This window comes from Zeus faber, assembly GCF_960531495.2.
Source record: "Zeus faber genome assembly, chromosome: 1".
Lineage (NCBI taxonomy): Eukaryota > Metazoa > Chordata > Actinopteri > Zeiformes > Zeidae > Zeus > Zeus faber.
Window position 1 is genome coordinate 58,442,247 of NC_137193.1, and position 23,960 is coordinate 58,466,206.

General features: G+C 43.4%; 1 protein-coding gene across 1 annotated transcript in view; it reads left to right on the top strand.

Moving 5' to 3' along the window:
* Positions 1-3,658: 3,658 nt before the first annotated feature.
* The window catches only part of hmcn1 (hemicentin 1), a gene marked incomplete at its 5' end in the record, with an annotated part of 97,534 nt that continues 77,232 nt past the window's right edge, over positions 3,659-23,960 (top strand). The window contains 3 exons of the mRNA XM_079997955.1: positions 3,659-3,721; positions 7,860-8,038; positions 8,263-8,459. Of these exons, the coding sequence (XP_079854081.1) occupies positions 3,659-3,721; positions 7,860-8,038; positions 8,263-8,459 (439 nt within the window). The remainder of the gene's footprint in view (positions 3,722-7,859; positions 8,039-8,262; positions 8,460-23,960) is intronic.

Sequence of the window (23,960 nt, forward strand, 5' to 3'; positions counted from 1 at the left end):
GACGGTGTCCGAGCAGGCTCGCAAAGAGGCACATCAGTGGATCGGGGATGTATACATGGAGGAAATATTATAGACACAGATATCCATCGTGCACCCTGTAATGTTTCTTATTTGATCAATATCATCAGCAATACATTTACGCATGAAATCTCACACTTAAATAGAATAACCACTAGCCATATCATCAAATGATTAAATCACATAATAGTTTTGTCGATAGAAGCAGATAGCGAGAAGAAAAAAACATTAAATACAGTTGCATCGAAAATTTATATAATAAAAGAAGATGTAAACAACATAAATTGAACACGCACACACACACACACACAAATAAATAAAGAGGATGACAATGATCCTGTGTGGTAGACAGGGGGGGTGGGAGGATGCCTTGAGGAAGAAATTGTGTGATTTTGTAAATTGATCAGGTAGAAAGAGAGGGGCGGCCGATTGCAGAGATAACGCACTAATAACTGAGAAGGCTTTGATCATTTGAAGAAAGAAAAGAGAAGAAGGAAGAAAGGAGGCGGGGGAAGATAGAGAGTGAAGAGTAATTATATCATGGACAGAATCAGAAATGTTTTGAAAAAGGCGTCCCATGATGGTTTTGCAGCATTAAATATTTGGTACAGAAAGAACGTATGGCACTCCCCTCCCCTCTTTTCCTCTCCTCTTCTCTTTTTCTCCTCATCTCTCTCTCCTCTCCCCCGACTCCACCTGGTATAAATCCAGACAATTTTGCAGAGGGGTGGTGTACAGTGACAGTATATTGATCGGTGAGCGGTCGCGCTCTGGCGGGGACCAGGATCCGTTTCACTGACCCAAATTCCCCCTCGCACAAACAAAAATATGCTCTGTTAATAAGTTCAATTGCGGAACCATCCCTGCAGCGCTTTTTGGAATTACTGTGTATCCATTTCTCCGGTGGGATTAGAGGAGCGGGGTGGGTGGTATTTGTGGGGTTGTTTTGGCCAAATTGACTTTCCTTAAAAGCATTGTTTTGACAGAGTGACTTCAAATACATCCTGAGAAGATACACTTATGTTAAAATAGTTATATTTTAATTTATAAAAATATATATTTTTTATAAATAGCTGTTTTCTATCGATTATCCCTTAGTAAAAGAAGCAAAATCTACCCTCATCATTTCCGAACTTAAATTCCCTTTTTATTCATTAATGCTGCTTCATTTGTGGTTATTATACACTACAATAAGCTGAATTGCACATCGCTTAATTTATATATTTTATATTATATTTTCTATAATATGAAAAAAAATATATTTTGTACATATTTTTAATTAAATTTTTTTCTATGTTTGTAAATATGTTTCTATTTAATTTGTGTTCTGTAACAGCTGATCCGTCCCTGGGGGATTAACAAAGTGTTATCTTTTCTTGTCTTGTCTTGTCTTGTTGTATCTTATCATACCGTACCTCATCTCATCTCATCTTTAAAATGTTCACACTTAGGTAATTGGGCCCGGAATCAGTGGTGGCTGTACGCCTGTTGCTCGTCAGAACAATCGACAACCAACAGGTAAATCACCCACCTCCCCACACACACAGGGGGAGCCTCAATCATGACGTGTCCATCTGCTCCTTGCTTGTTACATCTTATCACTCTCTACAATTAACTGGTGTGTTTGCAGCATCTCTGCCTGTGCCTCTGTCTCAGAGGGCCCTGAAAACGCAGTAGGCGGAACTGCCACAGGCATCAAAGGGAAAACAAAAGAAAACTGGCTGTCCACAGAAGATCCCAACCAACCACAGTATTTTGATGCGCCTTGTTTATTAATTCATAAAAGAAAGTAGAGAAAATAAAGGAAATATTCCCTTTGAATGGGCTTCAGCGTCCCAGGGATAAAGGCAGCGAATAGGGGACAAACGGGAACATCATCTAACAGTGAAACAACGCACAGAGGTTACTGAGGGTTACACTGGTCCCCCCCCCCCTCTCTCGCTCTCTCTCTCTTTCTGTCCCTTCTTTTGAACGTTTCACACCATGTGTATTTATCCGACTGGCGTTAACCATCACTTCCACAGAATGTTCTGATTGAATAACAGAACACAACAAGTGTTGGGAGAGAGAGACAGGGGAAAAGAGAGGGAGCGAGAAAGAGAGCGATAGAGAGAGAGCGAGAGCTAGAGATCAGTATTGAGACTAAAGCGAGGGAATTCAATAGATACGGGGGCAGAAAGAGCGCAAACAAGAGGAACACGGAACAACAAGTGAGTGTTCGTCTTTCAGCAAATCTGGCAGGTTTCCATCGAAACTGGTCAGATCTGGTTGGCGGAGGGAGAGAGAGAGAGACGAGCTTCTCCTTTCTCTGTTCCCGCCGGCAGCCAACATAGTTATCAGACGGGAGATGCTTCCGACACTGAAGCGCCATTATGTTCATCCGTAGTTGAAGACACCCAAGCCATTTAACAAAATGCTCTTTTTTTAACCATCAGTTCATCCTCATCCCCCTGGCTCTGATGGCTCTGTTTATGGAACTTTCCTACAATCCGGTCCTCACCGCGCTAAAATCACTCATCTATTGCATGTTTTAGTGTGTGAGAGACCAAGAGCAAAATGGTTATTTGCGAACAAGCATTTTAAGTGAGCGGTTGTTTACCAGTAGACATACTGACTGCAGGCATGTGTTGTTTATGTGAGCGGGTGAGAGAGACAAAGAGAGAGAGAGAGAGAGAAAGAGAGGGAGGGAGGGAGAGAGAGAGAGAGAGAGAGAGAGAAAGAGAGGGAGGGAGGGAGAGAGAGAGAGAGAGAGAGAGAAAGAGAGGGAGGGAGGGAGGGAGGGAGGGAGAGAGGGATAGACAAAAGAGGGGGATGACAAAAAAAGAGAGGGAGAAACAGAGAATACAGTGGGGACACAAAGGGTTTGCTCATGGGTCGTGTGTGGGTGTGCTTGCGTGAGTGCGTGTGAGTATGGGGGGGTGCGTGTGTGTGGGTGCGTGCATGTGTGTGTGCGTGTGTGTGCGTACGTGAGTGCGTGTGGGTGCGTGCGGGTGCAAGTGGGAGCGTGCATGTGTGTGTGTGTACTCCATTAGCCTGGTGGCTTTCACTTCCTACAAAGGGGGAGCTTTGCTGGGACGACGGGCAATAAGCCCCTGGATTAGACCTGTTGGGTAACAGGGAGCCAAAGCCCCGGGGCGGTCCTTCTGGTCGGCTTGTTTGAGGGGGGCAGGGGGGGGGGCGTTGAGTGGGGTTGTGTTGTGGGGGTGGATTGGGTCTGTTGTTTTCCAGACTCATCAACAGTGTGCTTTACGGTCAGCCCTGATCCCAGGAGACGGGCGGTCATTGGCCATTGATTGGAGAGACGAGATGAATGGACACGCACATGACTTCACACACACACACACACACACACACACACACACACACACACACACACACACACACACACACACACACATACACATTGACCACAATTCTGGAGAGTTGGATTCATTAAGGCCTAGTGACAACGCATTTTCCTTCTTTTACTGTTAATCCAACACTTTCCCTCCGCGGTGGCTTTTCCTCTTCCCTTTCTGTACAAAAAACCCTCATCTAGGTCACAAGTGAGAATGAAAGTGTCTCTGGGAAAAATAATGACATGTCAGAGCACAAAGTCAGTGTCAATTAGTCAATTAGCATGGCAATGTTCTATCGTACCATGACTGACAATGATGATGACATCAGCGTCATCGCCATCGTCCTCCGCCTAGACACGAGTCAGGCATCGGGCCGCTAGGGTACAGCATTTAAAACGAATAGTGAAGGTCAGTGATAAAGATAAGGCCACAAATGTCAGTGCTTGTTGGGGTGTGTCTGCATGTGCTTGGGCATCTACGTGTGTTTGTGTGTGTGTGTGTGTGTGTACATGCTGGTCTGCAAGTGTGGATGTGTGTGGGTGGAAGGCCATACACCCGATGTCCTGTGTGAGCTTGTTGGAACACAACATCTCCGACTTGCACTTATTAAGTGCATTTAGGAATGTGTTGTGTAATCACACTGTGCTTGCTACCAAGGTGCAGCTGAAAAAAAATCCCTCCACTGCCACCAGTTTGCTTGCAATGCAAAATCCCATCCTCGCCTATCCAAGATGCATGCAAATTATGTAAAACCAGCAGATTTGTTCCCAGGTCATTTTAATGCATCTCAGCTGGTGAGGCTTGGGTTCTGATTTGGTTGTTTCCACATGACTTTACATTCACACATTCTCTCTGCTCGCAGCCAAAATCAATTATTTTTGAAAATACTGTTTTTTAAACTGTGATCGCTCTCACAACAGCCTTTTATAGGAATATAAACAACATCCCAGAGCACCACTTTGCACCTCATGTATTCCATTTCTTCACTTTAATGACATTTACGCTTTTAAATAACCAAGCAAGGTGTCAGGATTTATTACCAGGACCTGTGCCTAGGTGATGCTGATCTGACAACATTTGGTTCACGAGCCAGTGTTCAAAGGACATCGATGGTGGACTCGCCCCCTCTAGTGGAAAAACCCCATAAATTACTTTAAACCGATAAAAAAAAATAAAACAAAAGTAGTGCTTGAAAAGCTTTCTAATGAACTATTGGTGGTGGTGAACTTATTTTATCCATTTATTTATAAATATATATATATATATATATATTTCTTTATTTATTATTTATTATTAAATTATTTTAACCCTTCTCGTTACTCAAAAAGTTGAGTACCGAGGCTCTTACCTGCAAACACCAACTGATGCATCGCCTGGAGCAACCACTAAACATGAAAGGGCAAATGAATAATCAAATCTCATGGGTTTGTCTGAGCTTTCTAATTCTAAATAATATTGTGTTATTTTGAGTTTGTGAGTGAGATTCTGATGTGAAATGACGCAATTTTTGGTGATGGGTCATCACGCTTACGCCCATTTCTTTCACTTTCCATGTAACCATATGGGGTCATGTTATTTAGTCTCACAGTATCTTTGTTGAAATGTCAACCTTGTGTCACAAGCAATGTTCAGCTTTTACACCTTTTGTGACATCTGCCGGTGAAGGTCACCACACGGACTATACCAGCCGGCCCCGAGAGATCTCTCTCTTTTTCTCGCTCTCCCCTTCCTCTCTCTTTTTCTCGGCTTCCTCTCTCTCTCTCTCTCTCTCTCTCTCTCTCTCTCTCCCATCGCTCCCCTCTCTCCATCACTCTCTCTCTCCTTTTCGCTCTCTTCCGGAAAAGCCCCCCCTTTCTTCCTTTCTCTCTTCTTTTTATCGCTCTTCTTTTTCTCTCTTTTTTCTCTCCCTCTTTCTCTCTCTCTTTCGCTCTTTTCCGGAACCCTGGTGCATGTTCTTTAAACCTTGTACCAGCACTAAATAAATACACATCTTCTAATCACTGTCTTTGTCTCTTCAGTCCAGCCGCCCAGTTCCACATTAAATTAACTGTCAATTCCTAGTGTGTTTTGGAAAAATCCAGGAGAGGGAAAAGGTTGATAACGACTGTGTTTCTCAGTGCAAGCGCTATAGACATATGTGTGATACACAAGCACTCTAAAGATGGTCACGAAATGTTGCAAATGGAGAAGCCATGGCCTGAGCTGCAAGAAACAGTGGATGTTAAGGCAATTGTTTTGCATAATGTTGTTTTTTATCCTCTACATTTTGCTCGTCGATTGACTGTCTGGATCTGTTTTTACATTTTTAATCACAGAATCACAGCATAATGAATAATTGAAAAATTGTTTTGTTTTTTTTTACTTGCAAGTTGATATCATATTTACGGTGGCCCTGAGAGCTCAACACACTGAAACTTAAGAAAACACATGCAAATAGACGAAATTCAAGCAAAACACAAGCAAAATACGAAAACACAACCGCATTGACAGAAAACACAAACAAAGTGCGTTGAGCTCTCAGGGCATACATATTTGTGAACTGTAGCTAAGAATTGAAAAAGTATTCGGAAAATTGATATTTCACAAAATTAAAATAAAACACAACTTTTAGAAAATATAGCCACTATTAAGTCAGTATTACTCACAACCATGAATGTTTATTTTACAGGGTTACAGTTAAACCCAACCCAAACTACCATTACATGTAGGCCTGTTTGGAAACTCAAAATCCCTTTAGGGTCCAAAGCTGTGAAGTTGGATACTGAATGCCTCACGCTTTACACATTTGAATTCTTTATAAGAGCCAATAATAGGGTCGTAGTGTGTACTCATTTATAATTCAATACAGGAACATTGCTTACCTCCTCCTCAACTCTCTTCTTTCTATCCACTCCAGTGCAACATTTCTTATGGGAACGGTGCCTTGAGGGCCTTTGCATTGCGGAACGTTTAGACTGGGGCCAGGATGGGGCTGAGCCGTGGATCCCCGAAAAGTCAACAGGAAATTACATTTTAGGATCTCGGCCCCAAAGTTTTGTGAGGTCGTGTTACGACCACTAGATGGTGGTATCGAAAAGAAATGACTCAAATCTGCCTGTTGCTCATCGTGCGCAGTGCCGTGGGGCTGCGCTCACATTCTTTTTGAATCCTCTCGTTCATTTACTCCTGTTTAATAATGTCACTCAAAATATCCTTCATCATAACTCACAGTCAAACACTTCACCGCATCAGCAATGCCAACCATTATAATGATATTCTAAAGAATTATTGTCAGGCGCATTATAATTTGAGATTATTATAATGATATGCGAAAGGATTAATATAAGGATTATCGTAAGGAAAGTCTATAAACTCTCATTATAAAGACATTATAAGGACATTCTAAAGTATCATTATGAGGATTATTATAAGGACATTCTAACACTGAGGCTGTCTACAGGAAGGGACAGAGCAGACTCTACTTCTTGAGGAAGCTCAGGTCCTTCAATGTGGGCAGCAAGATGTTGCACATCTTCTACCAGTCTGTTGTGGCTCATGCAATTTTTCTTTGCAGTCATCCGTCGGGGCAGCAGCATTAGAGCCAGCTCCTCCAAGAAACTGAACAAACTGATAAGGAAGGCTGTCTCTGTGCTGGGGGCTGCTCTGGAGCCCCTACAGCTGGTTGTCTAGAGAAGGAGGGTGCACAAGCTGCTCAGCATAATGGACAACACTGCACACCCCCCCCCTACACAACCTACTGGTCAGACAGCAGAGTGTCTTCAGCCAGAGGCTTCTTCAGCTCCGCTGCAACAAGGACAGCGACTCCCCTCTGTGCCAGGGGAGGAAACTCCTCCTCTTAATGGCAATGCACAAGGCACATTTCATTACACATTTAACTTCAACTTTTAAGCTTTACCTTTCACGAAGTTAAATTCTATTTCATTCTATTTATTTTAATAAGGTACAGTAGTTATTTTATATGTATATGTATATACACATATGCATATGTGTGTGTATGTGTATATATATATGTGCGTGTTTGTGTGGTTGTATATATAGTAATTGATTAAAAAACAACGCGTGTTTTTGTACATTATGTGTGTTTTGTCTTGTATTTCATTGCTGCTGCAACACTGGAATTTTCCTTTGGGGATTAATAAAGTACATTTTTCTTATCTTATCTTATCTTATCTAAGGATTGTTATAAGGACATTAAAAAGTATCATTATGAGGATTATTATAAGAAGAAAATGACTGTTATGAACACATTCTAAAACGATATTATGAGGATATTCTAACGGATTATTCTAAAGTTTATTGTAAGGATATTATCAAGGATTATTCAAATTATTATTATGAGAATATCCCTCACAATAGAACTTCTTTACCGACTTGTGTTCTGTCGTTTCGCGTGGGACTTCAATCCGCTTCTACACGACCAAACGGTCCCTCCTCGGGACCCACCAAAATGTCTCGTCCAATCAGAGCCCGAGCTGCTGTGCCCGAGCTCCTTTCCCCTTGAAGTGGTCCGAGCAGCCTCCAGATCCTCCAGACCCTCCAGACCCTCCAGATCCTCCAGACCCTCCAGACCCTCCGGACCCTTCGGAGCCTCCGGACTCTCCAGACCCTCCGGAGCCTCCAGAACAGCACCAGGAACTCGCGGGGAGCACTCACCTTGGAGAGACTTTTCCAACTGGACTCCAGTCCGTTCTTTTTTTTTTGGGGGGGGGGGGGGAAGGGCAGCCTGATGTCTCTGCATCGATCTCCGGAATCAACCTGAGAGAAGAAGCAGCAGAAGACACCCGCCGCAGACACCCGTTTTGAGAGAGCCGGACCTTTTCGGGGCTCAAAATAAAAAAAAGAAAATGATGGGCCCCGGATTCAGATCCCCGTGGCTCCCGCTGCTGCTGTTGGTCGCCTCTTGCAGCGGACAGAAGCCGGCCGCGGGGACCGAGGACATCCCGGAGGGAGCGTCCACCCTGGCGTTCGTGTTCGACGTGACCGGCTCCATGTACGACGACCTGGTCCAGGTGATCGAGGGAGCGTCCAAGATCCTGGAGACGTCGCTGAGCAGACCCAGGAGACCGCTGTACAACTTCGCCCTGATCCCCTTCCACGACCCAGGTAAGAAGATCTCCAACACCCCTGTCTGCTGACAGAAGATAATAAAAACAAAAACCACAACAACAACAACCAAAAACGACATCTCCAAACTTTTGTCCGCTGACAGAAGATAATAAAAACCACAACAACAACAACCAAAAACGACATCTCCAAACTTTTGTCCGCTGACAGAAGATAATAAAAACAACAACAGCAACAACCAAAAATGACATCTCCAAACTTTTGTCTGCTGACAGAAGATAATAAAAACAACAACAACAACAACAACAATCACAACAACAACAACAACAACAACCAAAAACAACATCTCCAAACTCCTGTCTGCTGACAAGATAATAAAAACAACAGCAAACAAAAACGACATCTCAAAATCGCTGTCTGCTGACAGAAGATAATAAAAACAAGAAGAAGAACAACAACCAAAAACTATATCTCCAAACTCCTGTCTGCTGACAGAAGATAATAAAAACAACAACAAACAAAATCAACATCTCCAAACATCTGTCTACTGACAGAAGATAATAAAAACAACAACAACAACAACAACAACAACTGAAACCTATATCTCCAAACTCCTGTCTGCTGAAAGACGATAATAAAAACAACAACAACAATCAAAAACTACATCTCCAAACCCTGTCTACTGACAGTAGATAACAACTTTAACAACAACAACCAAAAACTACATCTCCAAACCCTGTCTACTGACAGTAGATAACAACTTTAACAACAACAACCAAAAACTACCTCTCCAAACCCCTGTCTACTGACAGAAGATAATAAAAACAATAACAACAACAACAACAACAAAACCACTTCTACTGTGCTGTCTGCTGACAGCACAGTAAAAATAATAAAAATAATAATTATATATATATAATTTATATATATATATATGTATATATATATATGTATATATGTTTTTAAAAAGCATCTCCAAACTCAGCCTCTGCTATTATCTGTCATCCTAAGGAAACAAAAGCACACACCAAAATGAGAAGAGAGAAACCTAATGGTTTGTTCACACTCACACTTGATGCCCCTCACACCTCTCCCAGGACCAAGTCATTGTCTCCCCGCACACAGATGTTCACAGCCTGCCGGTCACTATCATTAGCATTCCGCTTGGGTTCGTGTGTGTGTGTGAGTTTTGGTGATGATTATCATCGCACACACCACACACTACTCATATGGAGTAACTGCTAAGAATGTACCATCTAACAGTGATCCACACCTCACACATTAGAACTATTCCCCAATAACCACAGAGAGTAGGGGACTAGAATACCTACCTACTCTAACCTCCATCAGGGTTTGTTTGTTTGTTTATTGGGGGGGGGGGGGATTATGATGATGATGCTGATGATGCTGATAATTATGTTGATGATGATGATGATGATGATGATGATGATGATGATGGGGTGAGAAGTGGAAGGTGTCCAAGGAACGCATAGCTGTGACCTGGGCTGTGGGAGTTGTGCTCCCAAAAAGACATGGTGGAGATTTTTACTAGTCTTGGAGAGAGAGAGAGAGAGAGAGAGAGAGAGAGAGAGAGAGAGAGAGAGAGAGAGAGAGAGAGAGAGAGAGAAGATCAAACAGGGCCAAATCTCTGACCAGGACCCAATTCCCTTTCCAATCCACCGTCCTCGTCATTTGATGTGACACAAATGTGTGTTGCTAAGTTAAACCACCGTTTGACATTACATTCAGGTGAAAGTCATTTTTGACAACATGCTCAGCTATATGAACGTATGACAAACCAAAACGGCTACGATCCGGAGGAAGGCAGGGAGGGCGAGAAAGAGAGAGAGGAGGATAGACGGAGAGAGGGAGAAAGAGATCCGTGGAGAGAACGATCCCTATTCCAGATGTGTGCTGTCCTCTGCTAAATTTCAGCATGTCAAGATTTTTTTTCGAAGCGGTACGATTCCTCGATGAGGGCTTCAAGCGTCGCGGCTCTTGCCAAGGATAATAACCGTATTAAACACAGAATAATCCTCAGTGTACACAAGTTTAACAAATGATCAATCCATTATTTTAAAAGGTTAATTGCCGGCCTTCTCACAGATTATCAAAGTGCTGGGATGTTACCGTAGCTTGGATGAGGACATAGGGCGCAAAGAAGCGATGTAGTGGGGTGGGGGGGGGGGGGGGGAGGCACCTCGGAATTTCTTGGAGTGAGTTTCTTCGACACACAAGATGTGCGCGGCCCTCCTGTCCAAACCCCACATGTTTGTCCTTCAGGGCTTAGCGACGTCCCCTGCTCCAGCGCCTTGTTCCTTTAAATGTTTACGAGGATGTCAGAATGTGTTTTCTGAACTCCCCCTCGGGGGCATAGAGGAATGATTAGCACAGCACACTCCACGCTGGACGAGCTGAACACTTCCCCAAATGTTGATGCCGCCCCCCCCACCCCAGTACCCTGGTTTTTTGTTCCCTGTTTTCGTTCAGGGCTTGTTTCAGTTTGGATATGCATCCATTTTTGCCCTGCTTTCTTTGCGATATCGACTCAGAGCGATAACGCAGCGGCCTCCTGTTTGATTTGGCCGCCTTTGAATCAGAGGCCAGAACCCCCTGCTATTTACACTGCAATCTGACACAGTAAACACAGGAGTGTGTGCGCGCCTGTAAATCTGTTGGGATGTGTGTGTGTGTATGTGTGTGTGTTCCTGTTTGTTTATTTGTGTGTATTCTTCGTTGTGTGATTGTGTGTGTACATACATGTGTGCATGGGTAATATGCCTTTACTTGTGTGTTTGTCTCTCTACATTGTGTGTCTTGGTCTGCTTCCACAAGTGTGTGTGTGTGTGTGTGTGTGTGTGTGTGTGTGTGTGTGTGTGTGTTTGTGTGTGTGCATGCTTGCTTTCATAGGTGCTCGCTATGTGTGTATGTATATATCTGGTGTGTGTGTGTGTGTGTGTGTGTGAGGCTTTTTGCATCTATTGGTATGTATTTCTTTGCGAATGCTTATGTGCTTATGCATGTATATGTATGTATATGCTTATTTGTGTATGTATGTCTTTGTGTACATGCATTAGTGCGTATGTGTGTGTGTGTGTGTGTGTGTGTGTGTGTGTGTGCGCACTTGTATCAAGGGTGTCAGGGGGACGGCTGAATATTGGGGTCAACCTTGTGTGGGAAGAGCGTTCAGGAAGCCGCCCCCTCCGTCTCTCCATCCTGCGGAGAGAGGAAGAGAGCTGGAAAGCAAGAGCACTCTTCACAAGGCTTTTTATTGAGGCGCAGGGGTTGTGTGTTTAACCTTAGAACTGGAGCCCACTCCGCCAGGTTCTGGCACTGGTACAGAACTTTCAATCTCATAGTGTTTATTTAATGTAGGTTGCTTTCTGGTAATAACCTTCACTTGAGAGGAAACGTTCACGCTCAAAACGCCAACGATCTTGGAGATCTCAATCCATATCTGGGAATGTGCAATCGCACGGCAGTTGCTTTGATGCAGTGAACAACGACTCTCTCTGAGTCTCCGAATTCTGGAACCAATTAATCGACATTTCAATGTTAAGTAGGTTTCTGGTCATATGGGATATTTTACACGTCAATGGGTTTAATCTTTGTTAACGTCCAACCAGACCTGTACAGGAAAAAGGGGCTTTACCCCTCAAGAAAAACAAAAGAGATAATATCAACGTCCACAGTTAATGTCCTGTTCAGTCTAAATGCATGTGTTCCAGTGCACGCAAAGTGCGTTTTCTACGGAGAGGTGGGGAGCTCCTCTGACCCTCAAATTAGTTTTCAGCATTCGTTAAAAATGTGCCTGCTTGCGCTCTTCCCAATCTACTTCGTTGACGTCCTCAAACACGCATTTTGCTCCTCATAAACACCACCTCGCTGTGAAATTATCGCTTAAAGCTGAGACGGGTCAGAGCACAGTGCTTCGGGTCAATGGAGATGCCAGTATACTTTGCACATATAGTGCAGGCCCACGTATGCAACACCGGTCCTTTTATTTACACGAATACAAGCAGACTTGTAATATTTTTCACGTTTCTTTGTGCGACGGATATGGATATTTGTTTGATCAGTCGGGCTTGCTTATTTGCCTAATCTACGTTTGAGAACCACGTTATATGTTTTTTATCTGATGTATGTGCTGCAGAGGTTACCTCTGCTTTGTTGAAGGCAAGACTTGGTGTCGGTGAGTGTCTTCTCGCCGGACGGTCTGCATTTAGAGGGCGATGGGCCACGAGAGTGATGAGAGGAGATGAAGCAATAACATCTAACCGCCTTGCATGATCAAAGCAACTCATCCGGGAAATCCCTTTGTTAGCGCATTTTTCTTCCACATTTTAGACTGTCTTTTTGTTGGTTTATGAACCACCCCACCCGGGCAAGATTACAAGGGGCTGGAGTTGAGCTGGACAGTGTCGGTAATGATGCCATTAGGCTGGAATGCCATAAGGGAGGTTTTTCCAAGGAAGAAGAGAGAGGAGCGTGGCGGAACACAATGGATCTCTCTAAGTGTTTGATCTTCCCAAAAGACCTGCCTTTAATTCCATTGGACTATACGTGCACCTTCTGAAGTGCCCTGTGGCGCTCTTAGAGCGATGGTTTTCAACTCCATTTAGCTTTGTAATCCCGCTCAGGGGTTATTCCCTCTGCTTTCATCTTGTACGAGAGAACATACCTGAGGGCTGCTTTAGAAACACCTGAACACTTCTCCAACCTGCTCTGGCTTCTGCTGGTCCATGGCTAAAACCTTTGGGGATTGTAGTCCAAACCATGTACAGAAAATTATGGGTGCACAGAGAAGTTTTGTTTTACACATAGAAATAATATTTTAAAATAGAACGGATCATCTTTCACATGATTTATCCATCAAAGGGCCTATGAAAGGGCCCCCTTCTTCTTGACAAATGAAGGTCTGCTTCCATCTAGCGTCAGTCGAGCACTGTGTTTGTTTTCCGAGCTGTGTTGAGTTCCATGGCTCATCCTGGGGTCCTGAAGGGGTTCAGGTGCCCTGGGTGTGAGGTCCTCCAGGCGCTCAGCCCTGTCTGAGTTCCTGCCGCCATCCTTGGTTAATAAAAATCCTCTTGACCCTGTGTGACTTGAGTGGGTTTTGTTATTCACTTAAGGTCAACTTCCAAACACAAACGTCTTGAACTCGAGACAAGTGCGGTAGACACCAGGTGGAGTCACATTGTCGGATTTGTCGTCGATATGCTGGTATGGTTGCAAAGAAGGTACTATTCCAGGTATGTCTGGAAGTGATTTGAGGCCTCGAGAAGAGAGGGGGAAAGGGAAGGCGGGATAACAGAGTTTGAAGAAGATAAAGAAACAACATTAACTTAAGTCTTCCTGCGGTTGAGGTAGAAGATTGCAGGTTGATTAAAGGGCCGAACCAAATGTAAGCGTTTTTTTGGACGGGAAGCTCAGGGATCAAATAACTGAAGGTAAAATGTAAAGTGGAGAAATTAACATGGTACTTTATGAACCCTCAATTATAATCAGCCAACTTGTCTTTTTTTTTAATTTTACTTTGATTTGTAAGATTACAGAATTCACAGTTATCAGGGAGTAATCCCTCATTTACAAAAAGAAAGTTGCCATCAGCGTTAATTAGGATGTACCAAGTCGAGACTTAACATAAACTGTGGCTAAAGTCAATCCTAAGGAATCTGACCCCTACCCTTTGTGTGTTTATGAGACCTGAATTTTGTTGCATAAACAGATGTTTTGCAGCATGTGCACAGTGTTTTCCTTTTTTCTTTTTTCCTGTTCGAGGGGCAGACATGTTTACTTGACCTATCCCTAACTCTTACCATGTGTCCACACTGCAAGCAGTCACTCAAAGTCCATCTATTTGTCAAGAGCCGAGCACCCCGGGCCAAGTCAGGTGATTTTCATATCTGTCACCTTTTGTAGTTGAGGAAAAGTTCAGATCGTGGGGATGGTAGAGCTGGTGGTCTAGTGATCTAAAGGTTGCTGGTTCGATCCCAGGCTCCTCCTGCTAGCGTGCTGTAGTGTCCTGGAGCAAGACACTTAACCCCTAATTGCGCCTGATGGCTGCGTCCGTCGGTGTTTGAATAATTGTAAGTCGCTTTGGATAAAAGCGTCTGCTAAATGTAATGTAAAAGATCAGCCCTTTATTGTGCTTTCTTTTCTGTATGTCATGGTTACAGATCTCTCGTGTGCCAATATCAAATCCGCTACCAACCTGGTATTTGGCAGATACCCCAATACAGTATAATATGAAAAGGTGGCCTTTAGGTACTTATTGCCCAGCCGTACACTGCGGAAGTAAAGGTAAGACTTTTTGGCCAGTCCCCATGTTAAGTCCCTTATTATTCAAAATAATAGGCAGCGACACTTGTGCTTTTACTGTTGCAGCTTTCACAAGGGATTTCACAAAATCAGCTGTTTATGACCATATTACTGCCTAATGATCAATGTCTAGACACAAACATTTTTTTCCTATAGGAGTTTGTTGATATTCATTTCATTTGATGATTGGAAATTTCATTTGATTTTATAGTTTTTCATAATGCTTTTGGAATTACTCATTGGGAACACATTACATTCACCTCCAACTGGAGTCACACGGGCGCTGTCACGGCTTTCAGTCTTTTATGACATCATGTCTTTTGAAGGCTTCATTCATTCTATTGAAATATATTTTGTTATTTGTCTTTATCTGTTGTTTCTCCGCATCTATATGAGGTTTCAGCAATCAAGATAGCATGTTCAGAATGTGTTAAGCTTTCTAAGTCTTAGTAAGTTGACATACTTTGTCAGATTTATTAAAACATATTAAGGTTGTATATGTGTGTTGTTATATAGTATGTCTGTGTACGGGTGTGTGTCTGTGTGTGTGTTGGCACATTATCAAGGGAACCGCCAAGACATTATTTTGAACGCTGCAAGGTTTACCGCCGTCTCTCTTTAAATGTCTTTGTTTCTCGTTATTTCCCTGAGGTCGACTTCTCCCTTGTGTCCGCTGCCTATTTGAGATAGGTACGAGGCTTAAATGATGGCTCATTTATTTCACCATCCATCCCCTTCCCATTTTCAGTTAAGTTTCTTCTGCCTTCTCTCATCTAGTCTCTCTCCACATCCTTTGGCCTCGCTGGCTGACCCCCTTCCTCTCCAGCGAAGCCTGCTGTGCAATACACTGCTGAAACATTTCCTGGAAGCCTGCAGCTCCCCTGGCTCGACCGACGGTGTCAGCGTCTACACCGGGGGGAGAAGATAAAGGCAACCGGGGCAAAAATGCTGGGATGGCGTCGTGCTAGAAGCAATGGTGTCGTGCTGGAGGCAACCTAGACAGTTTTTTTTGGATTGGCAGTGAGGCAAATTTGCCTGGATGGAACGCATGTTGAGGGTCTCTTAGGCTGAAGGGTCAAGCTGTCAATGTGTCGGCGCCACCTCAGGGATTTTTTGTTGGGTGTCGCCAGGATGCAAAACGGGGACTGAAATGCGATGACACGCATGTGTGGTCGACCAGTGTTGTTGAACAGCAACTGTGGCTTTTCTGTCTGCGCCAAGCGTGCCTTGTTAGGGTTTTCTCATTAAAGTAAGGGAGACACTGAACCCGAATACCCAGCAGTTACCACATCGTCTCTCTCACAACTTATTTGATCGTTGTTTTTGCAGTTTCAGTATTTAATGGCGGCCTTGTTTCACAGTTCCTTTATTTCGTTTTTTTTTTATATGTTTCAGTGTTTAAACATTTGTTTCATTTGTGCATTTTAAAAACACGGTCGTTAAATGAAAGGGTGTTGTAAGGGTTAAAACATGGTTTTGCCCATTATGAGGGGTTTTGATGTTTATATTTCAAAAAGCGATTCCCTTTCTACCTACAGTATAAGATGCCGGCATTAACAGGCCAGTCAGCGAGGACACAATTTGATCCGTTCGCTTGGCCGCACAAAAGCATCTCCTCTGTTTCATCCTCTCTCTAGGCCTCTCTCTCACGGCAACCTCTGTTGTCAGGGCTCTATAATGAAGGCCTCCATCACCTGCTTTTGCTGTGTTGCATTATGGGTAATAAGGAATATTGTGTAATACAGTTAGTTGACCGAGGGTGGGATTCGTTTTGTAAGCAGTTTGGTTTCGCTGATGTGCAGCACTATTTTCATTTACCAGGACTCTCCTCCACTCATGACCATGATTTGTTTGTTTTTGTTTTTCGACATTTTTTCCTCACAGGTATGGAATGACTTTTTATGGCTTGACTTTGATACCCTGGTGTCATTCTACTGTTAGTAGGAAAAAGACACAAAAAGGGTCAGCGGAAGAACAAACCGGGAATGTGTTCAGACAGAAACTTAAAAGCCTCAAGGACCAGTGCCACGTTACGGGATGGATTGTGAATTTCTCTCTCAGAAAATAGTACCGTATTGACCTGAATATAATACAGGGTTTTTTTCCCCTGGAAATCCGTCTGAAAATGAAAGTGGAGTCGTCTCATATTTGGGGTCTAGATGTTTAAGTATATCAGTATACGTTGGAATAATAGAAAATAAAACGTGTGCATTAGGAGGAGTGTTTCAATCTGTTTCCGCACACATACAGTACCCTACAACTGAGGAACAACGCCGACACACCGTCGTCGTCCGATCAACCGCTCGCTCTCCATTGCTGTCGTAGTTCACTGGGAACCCGAAATTTCCCCAAAGGGCTGATTTAAGAGAAGCAGGTGGTGTCTTCCAGCTCCTGTGTGTCCGACGCATTTGAACTCGCCATAGTGTGACAGTCAGACGCGCAATCACCTTGAACTAAGCTTAGCATGTTGCCAACTTGCTCGCGGCTTCCGGGTGGAGCTCGCGCTTGTGAAATTTGGCTCCGCATCACGTTCCTTCATAGGCTACCGCCTATGTACAACTGCATGCTGCCTTATCATTTGAGAAATAAAATTAATTTCTTTATAAAAACAATATTTGGTCTTCAAAAAGCCTTTTTCCAAAAATGAGTCTTGAAAAAGGGCCGTTATTCGGGCGAATGCGGTGCGTCAAAGATCTGCATTTTGCATTTTGGCTCATCTGCGTGCTGTCATATATTCCTCAACATTATAATGCACAGTTGGGGAGCGTTACGCCTGCAAGGCCCCCGAACATATCCAGACTCACCACATGGACAGGGCCCTTTTATTTCTTTCTATTGTGTTTAGTACTGGCTATCCTGCTGGCCAGGAACACTTGTGCTGTAATGTAAATGTTTATGTGAAGATGTCGTGCTATTTTCTTATCCGTTGCAATTCGATTTATGTATAATTACATACAATATTTGTCATTCTTGTCATATACTAAGACAAGCTAAAGAAACAAGAGAGCCACACTGAGAATCTCCTTTCACATTAAGTTATTATTTCTATTGTTTTTTAAATTATTCTACAGTAAGAAAATAATGATCACTAGTTGATTTGAAAGTTGACTTATGGCCTTGCCCCTCCCCATATTCGATGACATGCTTCTGTCATGGCTGGCATTCAGACGGAGTCTGCGCAGTCAGTCCACCCCACACAAGCAGTTTAAATGAAATCTGGACGGCCCACTTTTATGTGTCTCTTCAAAGAAATTCACAAATCCACAAATCATATTCGCTACTCTCCTACTTGTGGTGAGAATTTTGAGTCTTGGCTGCCAGCAGCTGACAGCATTTATATGCATTCTCATTTTAACAAAAAGGGAGCTATTCTGGGTGCACTGCTGTTACTGCTGATGACCTCACGTCTCCCCCGGACAGATGTAAATGGATTGTGTACACACAAGTATGCGATAACAAGCTAAAGTTATCATCCACTTCACTTTTATGCAGGCCCTATTTTACGTTTGATTTCTAAATGAAGTAGCGTCTGTCAGCACATGTTGTGAGTGACTTCAGCTATTGTTTCTTGGGGATAAAAGCCGGAAACTGATTTGAGCGTTTTCCTCTTTCTTTGCATTTTGTTTGGTGCCTCTGCATCCGTGGTGCAGAAGGTTTTTTTCCTCAATGTGTTTTCTCCGCATTTTAGAATCGACTGTTCCTCAGTTGATTCTCTTATCAAGATGATGGAGATGTTTCCTCAGGTCGTGTCCTCATCTGTTCGTCGTCTGCAGCACTCTTGCATTCAGATGGATGAGTCTACCAAGACTCCGCCAAGCTCCCGTCTGTCTCTACAACATAGTCGCCATCAGCGGACGCATCTGGGAGGGATTACACACTCACACATGTGTAGTTTACATGCTGATTGGGTGCTGTGCTGTGTGTGTGTGTGTGTGTGTTTGTGTGTGTGTGTGTGTGTGTGTTTGTGGAATATGTGTTTATGATTCAGCTCAGGCAAGGAGAGTGTCTATGCATCTTTAAAGTCTGTCTGAGTGTGTGTGTGTGTGTGTGTGTGTGTGTGTGTGTGTGTGTGTGTGTGTGTGTGTGTGTGTGTGTGTGTGTGTGTGTGTGTGTAGGCTATCCTTGAAGAGTTTGATTTATCATTGGAGACTGTGGTTCTGTGGCCTTGAATGCCATCCAAGCCTGGTAGGTGAGGTGGAATAGAAGAGGCGGCCCAATCCCTGGTGGAGATCAGCAGCCCGGTGGTCCCACTGCCCCGTTTCCCCCCCCCCCGCGAGATGTTGTGGGAACGTGAGTCCAGCGCAAGTTCAGTGCGCAGCGGTTTACAAAATAAGCCTCTTGTCAGCTCTGTCCCTCCCGGCTAAGCCCGTGTCATTAGGCGGCTGCCAGTGAAATTAGACGGAGCAAGAGAAGTATAGAAGGAGACAGAGAGGCAGAGATGAGCGCGGAACAGGGAGGGAGAAGGCTATGGGAACTGGAAATGAAAATCGAGATGTTGCGAAGGAAGAAAGAGGGGGAGAAATGAGGGATACAGTGGAACTCAAAAGTAAGAGTGAGGAGCGTGGCGTTCATCCAGCTTTGAACCCAGGCTAACCACCAGAGACTCCAGAAGAAAAAAGCTAAAGCAGACGATTGAAAATGTATTTTTTGTGTAAACCCAAAATCTGCAGTAGTGTCACTGGGTTGAAACGAAGCGATCAGTGTAAGCTCAGTGTATAGTGTGTGCAATGGTAAGAAGGGGTAGAGGATAATGTGCCTAAGTAATAGTGGTGATGCGAAAGATCCATATGACTCCACTTAACCAAGATTGGCTAGCACTCATTGGAAAACGCAATATATTCAACATATTTCAACCTCCTACATTTTTCTCATCATTTATGTTTTTTCTATATTTATTTGTATATGTGTATCTGTGCGTGTACAGTATTTATCCAATGGTTTGTGACACAATCAGCACATTGTGAGGGTTTTAAATTGTATGTGTCGGTATAGCAACTGTGTATGTCCTTACATATGTATGCCTGCAAATGTTAGGTCTGTTGTGTGTGTGTGTGTGTGTGTGTGTGTGTGTGTGTGTGTGTGTGTGTCGGTACAGTGTATGTGTTACACTCACAGAGTTGCAGGGATTACAGAGTGTACTGCTACACATGTGTTTTTCTCAGTAGGGCTGATTAAGGAAATTATCCCCCCAAGCTGACGGTCACGATGGCAGCCACTCATTTTGGCAACTTTTCAGCTGAGTCACCATAAATGACAGAGAGCAAAGAGTTTATATTGGTGTTGATGTTTAGTGCCAGAACAGACACAAATATTGGAATTTTGATGAGTGTGTGTGTGTGTGTGTTTGTGTGTGTGCATGTGTGTGTGTTTGTGTGTATGCATGTGTGTGTGTGTGTGTGTGTGTGTGTGTGTGTGTGTGTGTGTGTGTGTGTGTGTGTGTGTGTGTGTGTGTGTATGTGTGTGTGTGTGTGTGTGTGTGTGTGTGTGTGTGTGTGTGTGTGTGTGTGTGTGTGTGTGTGTGTGTTTTTTTGTGTGTGTGTGAGACCGAGTGATGGAGTGACAAGGAACGCTTTCGTCTGGAAACAGGATTGGAAGATAGATAGAACGAGAGAGCGGCGATGGAGCAAGGCAGAGGCGCGTAGCCCGAGAAAAAGGGAGAGCGAAGAGAAAGACCCAAGCCCTTCTAACGCACACCGGAGCTCATTAAATCACATTTGACGTATAAAAATAAAAATGCATGAGCACACTGCACTAATAAACAGCTTTGTTGTTTGCCTTTTAATAAATCCTTCGGCTTGGTTCTGTTATTGTGGAGGTTTAGTTTTTCAGGGCTCCCTGTGGTCTCATAGAGCCTCGACCGTCTGAGTGTGGCTTTCGGGGAGCTCTGTTATTAGGCCTTTATAGACAGAAATAATAGTGTGTTAAAAATGCCCATGGCTTTGCCTCAAGGAATACAAAAGTGAACAAACACAAATGTTGTAAACGGTAAATGTGATTGCCTCCACAGCAATATAAACTCCCCAACCCTGTGGCAAAAGAAATGTGTGTGTGTGGGTACTGTGGACAACTTTCCCAAGCCGCCCCAAGTACTGAAACATCACATTCTGATGGCTATCGTTCAACGTCCAAGAAGCGGTCGACAACATTTAAGCAAGGTTTAGATCACGGTGACTTTCCTGAGGGTTTGCTCTGTCGCCCCTGGATGTCTTTCGGAGTTTTGCAATGCTCACCAGTCCCAGGCGATTCTGCTAAAGTTCAGATGTGATTTAGGCTGGAAAAACATTAATGACTGAACTTTAGATGGAAGGGCCGTGGAACTCCCTGCTGCTGCGGTTGCCAGGACACAGCGCGAGATGTTCCCTCCACACTGGATGTGTGAGTGATTCCCAGGGCGTTCAGTGTCAGAGGCGGTTAAAGCTCCAATTTTGACTGGAGCGCTGCCTGGTTTGCACTGTTAGCCTCACTCCTTACTCTCCACAAGCTATTGGAACCGTTTATTTACTCCAGAATAACGCTGCAAGGACATTAGGTAGTCACCATCATAATTGAAATCTTTTGCCGTTGATTGTTTTTATTTACTTCCAACCCACTTGGGCCAACAACCACCATTACGAATAGGTTCAAAAGGATGTGGGTCTGAGCAGATTTATGTTTTGGCTTGTTTATATTGGATTATTCAACCTTTTTTTTTACTCTGCTTGTCAGACTGTCGAGCATTCCTGCACACTGACTTCACTCACATGGCCCTGTTATGCCACTTCATTAGCTCTTTCCCACTGCTCAGACTGTGCCATACGGGTTTTTAAAATTAAGGTTAGGGAACTGATCACACTTGCCAAATGTTACTCATTTCTCTCCGATCGCTCTGAAACAGTGTCGAAATGGATACGTTTTTAGGACTTTATTAATTAAAGTTCCTTGTTTTGATTTGTATTTCGTCAATCTCAGTGCCTGCCCGAGGTTCTGATCGTCACTCGTCAAGGCAGTGCCAGTACCAGCTTTTCAGAATTGCTGTTGCTTGCTGCAGGATAGATCCGTTCATTCCGTTGAGATAAGCACAGCTCTGTCACAAGCCTGTCATGGACCAGCAGGCAATTCTAGGTGGCTGCATCTGCGTAGGATTATATTTATTTAAGTGAGCGACCTATGATTTTTTTCAAGCAGAGATCCTTAAGAAAATCAAGGTTTAACAGTATTATCATTTCTGAGATCATGAGTCCATCTGACTGTGTTCATGAGTATCAAAGATTTCCACCCTATTGGTGCAAGTGTCCTTTCAGCTCAGGGCACCGTTACGTTCTGTGCAAAAAGGGGCATGAAGTGATTACAGAAGAGTCCTGGGAACTTTTTCCCCCCAGAAGAAAAGAGATGTCAGCTTTTCCAACTCTCAAAAGTTTGGCCGAGCCTCTGCTTTCCGTTTGCAGCAGCCAGACACATTTCCATGTTCGCTTTTAAAAGCATTTTTCGTGCAAGTTTCTTTATGCCATGGCTTTCAGACGTGTTTAAATTAAACTACTAAGAAAAGGCTAATCTTTACCGGCTTGATGTTTCTCAACCTCTCTTATTGCCGTTATATAGAGTGCAGAATTATGTTGACATCAACACCATTGCATTTTTCCCTTAAAGTAATACTCAGTGTAAAAGACAACCTAAAATTTCACATGCAATAGATGTACTCGTTTGATTAATCACCAAAAAATGTATTTTGACACTAATGTCTAAATGTCTCGTTTGAGTCCTGACTCGCAAAGTTTAAGACATAAGGTTTCGAGGCAGCACGCGCTCCATCCTTTTCCAAACATCAGGAAGCCTTTGTAATTGCTCTCCTTCTAACAAGAGAACCCTTGTTTTCCAATCTGCTTGCCTGTGCAGAAAGGCAGTGTGTGTGTGTGTGTGTGTATGCACTTTTCATTGTGCGTGCGTGTGCGTGTGTGTGCGTGTGCGTGTGCGTGTGCGTGTGCGTGTGTGTGTGTGTGTGTGTGTGTGTGTGTATGTCTGCAGCCTCTCATCAGCCTCATTCCATAGCACAGCTGCAGCGGCTGAAGTCACTCAGTTTGACGATGAGGGACTTAGCAGCTCATTAACAGACAAAGCAAAGAAAGCTCGAGTAACGCCAGCAAACTACCAACGCTGGCCAAGGTACAGAGCGAGGGCTTGCGGTATCGCCGCAGCCGTTGACTGCCAAACTCCTCCCCAGAGCTTTTATGACAGGGCCCGACACAGCCTTGGTCTGGCCGAACCCGGACGGTGACATGAGAACATACCTGAGTTAACAGGTCTCCCTTCTGCAGCTGCACACCAGCTGAGAGCTCCCAGGGGCACGAGGGGCTCGAGAAGAAGTTCAAGGAAACTTTACACTGTACAAACGGCAGTTGTTTGGCAGCCCACATGCAATATGTGTAATATATATACTGTACATGTTGTTTCATATAACATGGAGAAATTAAATAAACAACTGGGATTGATTTGAGAAACTCTTGTCAGGCCCATGAATGAGCTTCAGTATGTAGTGCTGGACAGTATGTAGGTAGAGGTAGGTAGATATACAACCAGACAGACAGACAGACAGGCAGGCAGCCAGGCAGATAGATAGATAGATAGATAGATAGATAGATAGATAGATAGATAGATAGATAGATAGATAGATAGATAGATAGATAGATAGATAGACTGTAAATAGATAGATAGATAGACAGACAGACAGACAAACAGACAGATAGATAGATAGATAGATAGATAGATAGATAGATAGATAGATAGATACACTGTAAATAGATAGATGGATAGACAGGCAGACAGACAGACAGACAGACAGACACAGAGATAGATAGATAGATAGATAGATAGATAGATAGATAGATAGATAGATAGATAGATAGATAGATAGATAGATAGATAGATAGATACACTGTAAATAGATAGATAGATAGATAGATAGATAGATAGATAGATAGATAAATAGATAGATACACTGTAAATAGATAGATAGATAGACAGGCAGACAGACAGACCGACAGACAGACAGACAGACAGACAGACAGACAGACAGATAGATAGATAGATAGATAGATAGATATATAGATAGATAGATAGATAGATAGATACACTGTAAATAGATAGATAGATAGATAGATGGATAGATAGATAGATAGATAGATAGATAGATAGATAGATAGATAGATAGATATATATATATATAGATAGATAGATAGATAGATAGAT